The sequence below is a fragment of the Heterocephalus glaber genome, unplaced genomic scaffold (genome assembly GCF_053883595.1).
Source record: "Heterocephalus glaber isolate CG9 unplaced genomic scaffold, H.glaber_assembly_v1.0 deba00000818, whole genome shotgun sequence".
NCBI classification, from domain to species: Eukaryota; Metazoa; Chordata; class Mammalia; order Rodentia; family Bathyergidae; genus Heterocephalus; species Heterocephalus glaber.
In genome coordinates this window covers 93,058-105,542 of record NW_028258164.1, presented here as the reverse complement: position 1 = coordinate 105,542, position 12,485 = coordinate 93,058, and the positions used below count along the sequence as shown (strand labels likewise).

The 12,485-nt window shown below is 40.1% G+C and overlaps 1 protein-coding gene across 4 annotated transcripts in view; it reads right to left on the bottom strand.

Annotated features, from left to right (window-relative positions):
* Nucleotides 1-5,218: 5,218 nt before the first annotated feature.
* The window catches only part of LOC147828914 (regulating synaptic membrane exocytosis protein 1-like), a 97,131-nt gene continuing 89,864 nt past the window's right edge, over nucleotides 5,219-12,485 (bottom strand). For all 4 annotated transcript variants that reach the window (XM_087207736.1, XM_087207737.1, XM_087207738.1 and 1 more), the window contains 4 exons: nucleotides 11,956-12,068; nucleotides 9,662-9,763; nucleotides 8,989-9,128; nucleotides 5,219-7,850 (listed from right to left, as the gene is read on the bottom strand). In XM_087207736.1, the coding sequence (XP_087063862.1) occupies nucleotides 7,632-7,850; nucleotides 8,989-9,128; nucleotides 9,662-9,763; nucleotides 11,956-12,068 (574 nt within the window). In that variant the 3' untranslated portion in view covers nucleotides 5,219-7,631. The remainder of the gene's footprint in view (nucleotides 7,851-8,988; nucleotides 9,129-9,661; nucleotides 9,764-11,955; nucleotides 12,069-12,485) is intronic.

Below are 12,485 nucleotides of genomic sequence, written 5' to 3'. Positions count from 1 at the left end.
GGCGGGCTAACATCCGGTCTGCTTACTGGGCTTCCTGTTACCTTCAGAACCGGGAGGCCACATAACCTCAGTGTCTTGGAACTTTTGTTTTGATTGTTGAACTCTACCAGCTAGGGTTCTGACAGCCCAGTTTCCTAGGAAAGAGAGTTTATATAGCTTATGTGGTTGCTGTTAGATTAAAAGAGTTACAATCTCCATCTAAATTTTCACAAAATAAAATTCCCCAAAACCTCAGTAAAATGGCTGAGCATATTAAAATTCAGTACTGCAGGCTAAACAAAAATGAGGGTTCTGGGACCTGCTGGCTTAGACCTGCTCTCCATTTTACCTTTTCCAGAACTCCTGGAGACAGGCTCAAGGAAGACCCCTTAGTTCTTCAGAATGGAATTTGAAAACCATTGCCAACAGCGTTTCAAGGAAACTGAGTTCCTCCAACATTATACTTAGGAGACCAATGTACCAAACTTAATCAAATGAATCAGAGCTGTAACTGGCTTAGAAAATTTGACTAGTATCCTTGGATGCTGTTCTTAGCAGATCCAAACCCCCTAGAGGTGATAGTCCATCCTTAGGAGCTGCTTGCTTGGGCTGAGCACTTGCACCCTTCTGCTCAAAGTGAACTCTGCCAGACACTAGTACTGGTACAAGGAAGACATGTTGACTTCCATTTATTCATTCACTGATGGGGGCAGTCACTGGGACAGAGACTGTACTGCTTATGGGAAACCCATGTTCAAGTTTCTGGGCATTCACAGCCTCCCTGGCCCATAAGTGAGGGCTCCTGACTGAATTCTAGCTGACAGAATATAAGTGGAAGCAACATACACCACTTCAGATCTGGTCCATTAACATTTCTTGAATGTGCTCTTCCACGTTCACTTCCTATTCTAGATGGCAACAATGGAGAGGACATCCAAGGAGCCTAGAGGCCATGTACTGGAGATTCCAGGGGCTCCACCCACCTGGGTTGCCAACTACTATTCCTGTTCACCTGTTCAGCCTCCCAAGAATATTATCCAGGTTGAAGTAAATTGCTATTGTACTTGAGCAATTGTATTTCGGTTCCCTTCTTTACAGTGGTTATTCTCTCTCAACTAATACACTAGCCAAGAAATATTAAACACCAAGTAAGTGATGAGATAGGCACATGCTTACATTAAAGCAGTTTTGCAGTGAGAACTATAGTTAGTTGTAACCCATTGCAGATTTTCAGAAAGGTTAAAGAGAACACCACACACTGGGCCCATCTGGCTTGCTGGCCTCCTTGATCTTGGCATTTCCCTCACAGGGCTTCCTTTCGGTTCTTAGAGCGCCACATTATCTCCCGGCACTGACCTTCTCATGGGTTTCCTTTCCAAGGAATGTTGTACACTTCTCTTCATCATGCATTTTTCAATTGAAATTGTACTTTTTTAAAGAAAGCCTTCATGGCCTTGCCTCACGACTTTCTCAACTAAGGCTAGATCACAGGTTCCTTTAGGGCAGGGCTTCTTTTCATTTTCATCATCACTATATGGTTGATTGCTTAATGATTTATTGCAATCAAATAAACTCAACAAAAATTTGTTGAATGAATAGATATGAATGGAACCCACCTTGAGTCAAATCTTCATGGACTTTCCTTAGTTATTCTCTTACTATCTTTATCATCAAACTCATGAAGAAATCAAATGCAGTCATACATTGTTTAAATTTGGGGTATGTTCTGAGAGATGCATTGTTAGATGCTTTGTCTTCATGCAAACATCACAGGGTGCACTTGCAGAAAGCTAGGTGTTGTCTGCACTCCTGGGTGGTGTGGTATGCTCTGTCATCTATGTGCCCCACTGTGGGACGGAATATTGTTACATGGAATATGATTGTATCTCAGAACTTGGAGAAAGGTAATGCACAACCAGAAGATGATGATTTGGGGTGCCTATGATGGAGGGCTTTTTCCTACCTGTTCAGTTCATTGGGAGAGGCCTTATCAACTTAGACCTGTTAATTAGAGAATTTGCAGTGCTGTGGATTAAAAAGTAATCACAGTCTTGGGATAGTAAAATTGTGGAAGAAGCATAAAAAGAGAAAAAGGTCAGACTCTTGTGGTGTAAAGTTAAGGAATGTTCGAGAATCTGTGTCATTCAACTTTGTACCTTAGTGCTTGTCAATATTATACACAGTGGTTATGAAGAAAAGGAACACATAGACCTTGCTATAGTAATGATCTAAATCTCAGTGTTTCCTGATTTTTTTTTTTTTTTTGATCTGGAGGCCAGTTTGGGCGGCTCTGTTTTGAGAGTTGGGCACAAGCCTACTCCACCTGTTTCTCATTTGAGGACAAGGTTGAAAGAGCAGTGTCTGCCTGAAGAGAGCCTTTCCTTTTACTTACAATGGGCTCTGCTCTGTCCCATCCACTAACTTCCCTGGATACACAACATCTGGCTGAGCGCAAGTCAATGGGGCAGGTGTGGATTTGCTGCCCACTCTACTGAAGTACCACAAAACAACACAGGTAGCAGGTATGGAGTAAAGCATTCAGAATAAAATCCTGCCACTTCCAAGTCAGCAAAACAGGATAATGAGGATAGAGGAATTCCAAGAAGGAAACTTTTAGTAGCAAATACAGAGAAGTCAAAGACTTTATTGAGAAAAGGCTGTTGGAACTGGCCAGTGGTTGGAAAGTACGTACCAGAGCATTTCAACAAAGCAGCAGGACACAAACCAGATGGCAAAAGGATTAGAGCTGTCAGAGAGGGCAGATAAAAATAGCGGTTGCCTGGTTCAATTTTGATTTTAGATAAACAAGTAACTTAACATTATGTTTAACTTTATTAATTTTGTATTTGAAATTCAAATTTACTTTGACACCCTGTATTTGAAATGGCAGTTCTAAATCGGAATACCAGATAGGCGGTCGGTGAAGTATTGGTTACAGGGTTAAAAAAAAACAAAACACTTTTGAAAAGTTTAGCAATGGGGAAGGAAAGGAATGAACTGGAAGCTCTGCATAATTGGAAGACTTCTATTAGCAGTGAAGACCTAACTCACAGTGCCAAAGACCTTCAGCCATGGCGCACAGCCATGGTATTTGGCTGGGAGGTGACAGTTCCTGCACTGGGAGTTCAGGAAGTTAGAGAAAAAGTTGGCTATCATTAGACAGTGACAACAGAGCAGCTCTTTATGGTGATTACACAGCCCAAACAGAGAAAACTAAGACTTTGAGTCTTAGATATGAATTTATAGTAACCTCCCAAAGCTCAACTCATAAAAATGCCTCTGTGATGCCCACAATGTCTCGTATGCTTGGCTTCATGTTAGATGTGAGTGTGTGTGTGTGTGGTCCCCGTGGAGAGGCCCTGGTGGAGAGGCCCTGGTGGCAGGACTGTGTAGGATGTGGGGCTGTGTGAGGGATGACTTGTTTGCTCTTCTGAGAAGGGACTCGGCACACAGATGGAGAGGCATGGAATTGATTTTGGAAGCAAATAATGCAGTGATCGTATAAAGTGCCACAAAGCTCTCTGAGTCTGATCACAAGCCTGCCACGCAGATCCATTTGAGAAGCAGAACTGAAGGCTGCTCCTGCACTGGGGCTAGGGACAGTCAGGCAAGGGCATTCAACAGGCAGTTCAAACTCCACAGCAAAAGAAAGCAAGAGACCTTGCTACAGGAAACTTTATTCCCTTTACTCGTATTGTCCCCAAGAGCTGCACACTATTCATGAACTCTGGAAATACAAATGATGAATGCAATCAGAGGAGGAAGAGGAAACAGAAGGGATGAAGGACATGAAGAAGCCCCCTGCCACCTCCCCATGCCCATGGGAATAGCAGTCACTGGACCACAGCGAAGACCACGTTGGCTGGGAGTGGCCAGGAGGGGGCAGACCAGGTTGGGCTCCGGTCTTTCCTTTGTGTCATTCTCCTTCCCCAGGATCTGGCACATAGTCACTGCACGGCTGCTGGGAACAGTGTTGGGCAGAGCCGGTGCTGGAACTGGGCAGACCTCTGTCCCGGTCCCAGCTCTGTGACAGGTGAGCAGTGTGACTCTGGACTTCTGGCTTAGTGTCTCTGATAAGCCGCAGATCCACACGTGTAATGCAGGGATCATAGCATTAAATATCTTCTAGCACTTCTGTAAGAATTACACATAATCCCATAGCTTTCTACATATAAGTCAAACATATATTATCTTATTTCTTCATATAATGATATCTGACAGGGAATTTAAGACAGGGTCATTTTTAAAAACTTTTATACTTCACGTACCTAATGTAATATCTAATTCTTAAACCTTTAATAATGTTGGCTAAGTATATTCAAGTCATAGATCTCAGGCTGGGACTTCAAGAAATAAGTTGTAGAGTCAGCAAGAAATCATAAAGACAGCAATACGCTTTTCCCTCCATCACTGTAGACTGTGAAAGCCCAACACGGTGTGGTGTGCTCTGAAATGAGGAGAGATTATGGCTTTCTTGTCTCTGTTTAGACAGAGAATTCTACAGGTGCTTCCAGTTACCTTGCATTTCAAAGGCACAGTCACCCTCAGCCCCTGCCCAGTTATATGCTATCTTAATGCACACATATTAGATTTGCTCTGACAGTTTGTTTTAAACTAAGTTGATTGGTTGTTTTTGCCTCTTATGGACCCAAGGCTACCAGACAATCTCATGTCTTGTAGACCAAACAACAGGGTGACTTCACAGGCTAAGAGTCTGTCCATTGCTTTAAAAACTATAAACGACTGATGGTGTCACGTCTGAACTTGCTTTATTGTCTCAAACTTGACTTATTTTGTTTTATGAAGTTAAAGTGTGATCTATAAAAAATAAAAGCTCTTAGAAAGTCAATACTCCATTTCAACAGTTATTTTACTATAATGCAATAAAAATTAATGCTTCCCATGCGTTTCATAAGACTATGAAATGTTTGGACACACTTTTAGAAAAGAAAAAGTCATGAAATTAAATTGAGAAAGGGAATTTCTTTTTTAACATAAGGACCATTAGAGACCTAACTACCCACATTTGAAGATATGTTTGCTCCTTAAGATGACTGAGAGTAATGCACCAGTGGCTTTTGTGGAGTTGGTCCATCCTCAGGCCATCCTCACACCTCAGGTCCATCCTCACTTAACTCTATAAATGAGTTAAAGGTATAGAAGGGAAAGACAAAAGAGGAAGCAGACACTGTAATGAGAGGCGCAGAACCGATATTTTGATATGTCACATAACTTGAGATGGTTTGGCAATTGGACAACAGAGTTGTCTCCTTTATTAGCACATTCAAACAGCATCAGAAAAACACCCTTCCATTTGATTCTTATTGAGATTTATTATTTTTAATAATGCCACTTTTCAGAAGTATAGTCATGTGCTCACTTAGACAGGCTGACAAAGTGAAAACTTGTATGTGATGCAGAAGGACCTTTCAGGCCATAGATTAAGACATAGATAGTGCAGTGACAAGTCAAGTTCAATGCCCACAGCAGACAGCACATCCCAACCTCCCCTTCCCACCACCAGGCTCCACATTACAACCAAAGAACCCACAATGGAAATCTGGCAAAACATAGAACACAGATGGCTATCAACTGACATGAAAAGTAAATTTTATTAAACATGTTTACATACATGAGTTGTAAGTTCATTTAAAAGCACAGGGGAGTGTTAAGACAAGTGGTCCAAATAGAAAGATACTACCCAATTATAACCAGTTGGTTGTTGGCCACTAAGACAGAACGGAATCTAGTAGAAGTGCACCTATGCTTCAGCTCTTCCTGCCCAGCATGGTGAGCAGTGCCAATCTGTGCCCTGTGGAATGATGGGCAGATAATTCTGGCATGTGTAAATAATAATAAATAATTCACTCGGTGCAGGCAGTATGTCTATGGGTTAAAACCTAGTGTGTACACAGTGTCTACATGTGTTACAGACCCACAGTAGGAATCTACACCAAAATATTTAGTAGAAGGAATTTGGTCCATTACTACATCACGTTTTCCAGAGGGTAAAAAATAAAGTCCATCTATAGACATTTCACCCCAGACCCACCGATAGTCTGGCTAAAACCTGAAAAATGTCTATAACAAAAATGGATGGCTTAGATTTCTTGGTTATTTCAGTAGAGTAATTAACAAGCAAACTGTACAAGTACATGCAACATACAAGCTGGCCTATGTGGAGCTAACATACATTAGTAAATAATGTGTTTTCTTTTTCTTTTTCTTTTTTTTTTATAAAACATGCATGCAGCTTTGAACAGTTCCAAGTCATGCTGCTCTATTTGTGTAATCACAAAAGTTGAGTGACTCATAAAAGGAGGGAGAACATATGGATGCACCCGCTGAGTGTGCAGTTTGTAGCACATATACAGAAGGTCACAAGAAAAACTCAAGGCCAAGAAAAACTCAAATGAAGAAAATGCAAACTGAAATTTGACTTTGTTGTATTTTCTTCCCCAAAAGTAAGATACTTTGCGTTAAAAAAATCAAGCTTTGTGCTTGCATTGACCTCAAAAGAATGTAAACTAAAATTTAATAAAAACATCAGTTTAGTGCAGAATATTTATACTGGAATTTCCAGTGGAATACTGAACAGCCCACATCATGCTCTTTCCAGGGCAGATGGGAGCGTCTACACTGAGGTGTGGCTGAGACGCCGGGGGGTAGCTCAAAGTGTCTTAGGCTCAAATCCATTCCTAGTCACCATTTTGGGAGGTCAAAAGTATGGTTTGTACACATAAGCATATTCTGATATCAGGAAGAAAAAGGAATTTCAAGGAGTATTCCCCAAGTATGATTGTGTGTTTAGTATGTTTTTAGTCTCCAGCATTAGTTGCAGATTGACTTAACAGCTTTCCATGAAAAACAATGGAAAACATAAATTAATTTTCAGGAATGCAAACAAATAGGATCTTCACTTAAAAAGTGATTCTGTGGTTATCTATTTTGAATGATAACTTTTTGTCTTTTGGGTCTCCACATATAAGACTTTGAAGAGTCCTAGAGGGAAAACCAGTGAAACCCTGCACTGGTCTCACCTGGTCCAGCTGTTGGACACTGGGGAGATGTTCAGAGACTGCTTCAGCCCTTTTCTGTGCTTTTGGAAAAAGAAAGGAAGGGTCTCTGTTAGCATCTTAAAGCCTATTAGGGTATGGCCAAAATACAGGTGGAAGTAACAAACACAGTGAGAACAAAGCAAAACAAAAGCCCAAGGGAAAACCAAACAACGTACAAATAAACACACAAAAGAACAACAACAACAACAACAATGAAAACTTGCAGACACCAGGGAAATAACACTGCTTGTGGTCTGTGCAGAAATGTATAAAATACTTTTCACAGAGTGAGAGTTTCCAGTTGGTTCAATTGGGTGTGTGTGTGTGCGTGAACTTGAAGTCTCCTCTTTCTGTTTGTTCCAAGCATCAGTGACTCTCACTAGCACATTGATTTGCACTGTAATTTGATACATTGCCTTGTTCTGTCCTATGAAGCCATGTTTGAAACAACAATCAGGACATATTATTGAAAAACTACTACAGGCAAAACACAAGTTGATTGTCTGTCCCCAACAATGCTTTTGGTGAAATATCTGGTTCAGATTACTATCCTGAAAGGTAGAGTTTTGTTGGAATGACTCTGGCTTGAGTTCACTATGATCGAATGCAGGGAGGCCCAGTTGAACTTTCCAGAGATGATTGGGAAGCCCGGCGGGTTAGGGGAGTGACCGTGGGGTCCACCAGGGACGAAGGGGGGAACAATTTGTACCATCCAATCACCATGCTGGACAGATCGAGTTCTTCCAACAATATTTGAGCCACACCCATAAAGCATTTGTGGTCCATCCTGCCATAGTCTCCCCAGACAATCACCTGCAGAGACAGAAATGAACAGAACTTGGTCTCTCTCTCTCACATCTGAAGGGTTCTCTCTCTCTAACATCTGTTCTGTAGAAGTGAGCCAGTCAGTGAGGGAGAAAAAATGAGTACAACTAACACCGTGGAGGAAGCATAGGTAAGAAGACTTGATTACTCGTGGTGAGGTGCTCAGAGACACAAGTTTAAATTTGATGGGAGACAATAAAGTTTCCCTAGTAAATTTAGCACTTTTCTCTCGTAACTACTGTCTGATAAGCAATGTAAATAGCTGTCTGCCACAGATAATGAGGCATTTACTTCTTTTATACTATTTACTTCTTTTTGACCAGTTAGGGAGGGGAGTTAAAAAAATTGTGGCTGGTCCCTCTGGAGGGAGTGTCTGAGAAGGCTGATTGATCAGATGACTTGACAAGTCAGTGAGCTCACTGACAGTCACCACATCCTGGTCACCTCCTACTGGGGCTGGACAGTCCTTCCATCCCACGAACTCTCAGCTCTATTCTCTAATCCTGCAGTCATCACAAAGGTTCTCTACTGACTGTGATCACCTGCTTTACATAGGCAGGGTTTGTGAATCCTGCCTTTTCAATTTACTGAGGAACTTTGCCAAATAGCTCAATCTATGCAATCCTCAGACATAATCTTTAAAATGGGAATAGTGATATTTATTGCACTTGGTAGCTACAAACTCTGAAAGGGGTGATATATGCCTCTCTTTATGCCTGCATACTCTCTTTATTCCTCTCCCTGAATCCTGTTTATAGCTCATGTCTGGTATGGAGTACTGCTCAATCAAATATTATTAGCCTCATTTCGTCTTACAATCTTTCATTTATCTATCCACTGAAGAGAAGGCAAGGATGAGAAATAGGGTAAATGTAGAAGGAGATGGTGGAGAGAAGGAAGAAGAGAATGAGGGAAGAAAAGGAAAATGTTTTCCATTAGACCTAACAGATACTGTAAATACTATACATTATTGTAAATTAAAGACTGGTGGTTATTTTTTCTACTCAAGAATAAAATAATAAGTTCTTTACTGAATTTTGTTCTCTCCATGTTTTACCAGCCCTGCAGTGTTTATATGGATAGCATAGACATTACAATGTAAAAATTTAAACAATCTATTACTGACCTGGAGAACTTTACCCTGTGGGCTTTCGTCAAACACTAGGGACTGCTGGTACAAAGGGTCGAGGGTTTTCCGTGCAATTCTTGTCTTTTTCTTGGCTATGCAGGCTCCGTTTTCCAAAAGGTAGACTTTGACATATGGAGCTAAACAAAAGTATATTAACTTATGAGAGGCTGACCCCAAATTCACTTGACTTTCCTTAAAGAACACCTTATTAGAGAACTAGAGATATTACTGAGAGTTTCTGGCTATTTAAATCATTTTAAATTTCCATTGCTCTGTAAGTTCTCTTCCTTAAAGATGCCACTATTTCCACAACTGCCATTTTCCTGTCTTTAAGCTAATGCTTACAAAGTTATCTTAAGACTTTGACTTGCATTACAGTAGGTATTGCAATGCAGGTTTATATCTTAAAGCTCACTGTTTTCTTGTTATAATTAGAACTGAATTCTTTTGTTCATTTGCATTTGTAAATGTACAGAAATAAATGACACAAGCTAAGAAACCATTGCAGTGAAACTTTTAAAAATATGACAATAATCTTGCAAAGAATACCCAGATGCCTTTTTATAGAATCAAGATCACAGAAAAGCTGATATAAAACCAAGCATATAAAATTGCAGGGTGGCAAATGTTGTAGGGTCTCCTGACCAAACTCGGTGGCACTTTTCCTTACCAGGGGTTGATTTGGAGCCAGGTTTCTGCGTCAAGCTTCGTGCCCTGATAACTTCAACTTCTAACTGGCCCTTCTTATCCTCCATTCCAATCTGTATGTCACCTGCAGGTGGGGGCAAAGCAAATGGTCTCGGTTTCTTCCCAGTTATGAGCAGTTTCAAAAGAAAGGAGTCCCACAGCAAATTCCAAAGTACCTTCACCATCTTAGCACTCAGGAGCCCTTGACCCCACTTTAATTCCCCACTTTCCAAATCAAGTTCTGAAATGTTTCTCTTATTTTTTCTGGTCCATATGTATCTTAAGAAATTCACAAATTAGTTGAAAAAATTATTAACTACGAAACAAGTATTTTGTGATTCATACTCTACAAGATTCTTGCTCTTAGGTCACCTACTGTACTTACTTACTAAGGAAAAGCTGTAATTATTTGCATTCGCATTATCTATCCCCTCACAGGGAAACAGAAGGAAAATCCCTGCAGGGCAAGAGCCACTGGGAACACTGCATCATGACGTCACTAGGCCTCCATCCTCCCAAGGAACGGGGCCTTTGAGCAGATGTTTAGCTGTGGCAGCTGGAGGTTTGCTATCAGCTATCTACCAAACACGTTTTTGAGCCAAGGTCCCCATACTTTTCTTTCTCAATGCTTTTTTTGTTTGTTTGTTTTGGTACTGGGGATCAAACCCCGGTCCTTGACGGTCCTTGCGCTTGTAGGGCAGGCAGCAAAACCACTGAGCTAAATCCCCGGGCCCTCCCCATACTTTTCTTTTTAATGTTTTTTTTTTTTTTCTTGGTACCAGAGATCGAACTCAGGACCTTGCGCTTACGAGGCAGGCAGCGGCACCACTGAGCTAAATCCGTGGCCCTCAAATTTTTAATTATTTTTTTAAACTTCAGACTTGTGTGTGGTGAATATATATAACTGTTTCTTCTTTTTTCAATACCATTTGAGCCTTTTATGGTTGAAAATAACATATTTCATTCATTGTTATTAATTTTAGAAGTGAATTTATTTTTTGTTATTTTGTACTTTCATCTTAAATGCTTTCTTCTTGCTTCTTTTTCTCCTGTCTTCCACTGTACAGGTGGACTTTGATGTTTATTTTGACTTCTCCTTTGCCAGTATAGATTTTAAACATTTTATTTATAACTGAGAGGGTAGTTAGTATTTAACATGGGGATTCTCATTTTTATACTTTTTACCAAAATGTAAAGTTAGTGTATGCATTTACTCCTAAATAAAACAAGATCTTTATTTAACTAAGAACTTCTGAACTTCACAACTTTTCTATAGATTTCAACTAACATTTTTGCTTCAGCTTGTTTTATGTTGCTATTGTACTGATTTTTTAAAAAAATACACTCAAAATCCTGTTTTTTTTCTATTGGCTAACTCATAATAATTATTATTAGTTCCTTTTAGAAATGTACCAAGTTTCATTCATTTCTTTCATCATTGCTTTTTTAAATTCACTCTTTTAAGTTTACTCTTCTTGTAGAAGTGCATCCTTCCTTGTTGTGGTTTATACCTAGACGTCCTGAGAGCTTCAGGCACACACAGACAGGACTTTTGGAAGGAGGCTGAATTATGAGGCCTCACACTAGCGTGCTGTTTGCAGGGGGTTCTGGTCAGAAGAGGTGGGCCACTGGGGGTGTCCCAGAAGGGTTTAACTCCCTCCCAGTTCTTCCCTCTACTTTCTGGCCATCATGAGGTGAACAGCTTTTCCTCCGCTGTGTCCCTCTGCCACGCTGCCCTACCTTGGAGCCAGCTGGCTATGGACTGAAACCGCTACAAACTGTGAGCTGAAATAAATGTCTCCATTAAGTTGCTGATGTTGGATACTGTGCCTCAGAAATGAGAGACATGACTAAGACTTTTAATAACCTCGTCTTACTTTCTGTGAATGACACAGGAGGCTTAATCTTTGAAAATGCTAAATATAATTATTTATCAGTTGTTTTTAGTTATTTGAATCATCTTAATTTCTCAGATATGAATTCTCTTTGCCAGGTCAGTAGACTGACTTTTTGTGCTAGACTTTTTCATTAGTTTTATAATACTGTTTTAGATTTAAGCTCCTAGATGTCTGCTTTGACAGAATTTTGTGGTAACTCAAAGATTTACAACTAATTTGGTTTATTTTGCATAGTATCTCAAAGAAGAACTATGTATTAGAAATTAGGATAGTCATTTATAACCAGCAACACTAGCTAAAATATTGCTTCTATTGTGCTATTTCAAATGACCTTATCAACCAAGAAGCATCAGTTTTGCTGTAGAAAAATTATTTTTACCCATCGCAGGGGTGGCAAGGGTTTGGCGGCCAACAAGCTGAGCTGGTCCTAGTCCATCAAGAAAATCGCTGAATTGACTGTCAGCTCCCAGACGCACTCCAGGAAATATTAAGCTGTTAGCAAAAGGACAGAAAAAAAAATCATTAGGTCTGCTCAGCTGTTGTTGTTTTTCCTCTCTAGTCCTGAGGATGTAATCTAGCACCTGCTGCCTGCTAGGCAATGTAACTCTAATTCTTTCTGTTACTTTCCATTTGACTAATTCTGACCATCAAACATAAAACACTATTCAAACAATCTGTTTACTTATCGTTTGCTTGTCACGAGCCATATAAGGCTCCACACCAAGTAAGAAAATGTGTAAAATATCAATTTAAGACCTGACCTGATGCTCTTTTCAGAAGGGCTCAGTTATAGGATTTAATGCTAACTGTTCTAGATGCTTATAAAGCCAAATCCGTATCCCTCGGTAAATGTACTGCTAACATAAAATATAAGATTGAACTTTACACTGACAATTACACATGAATATT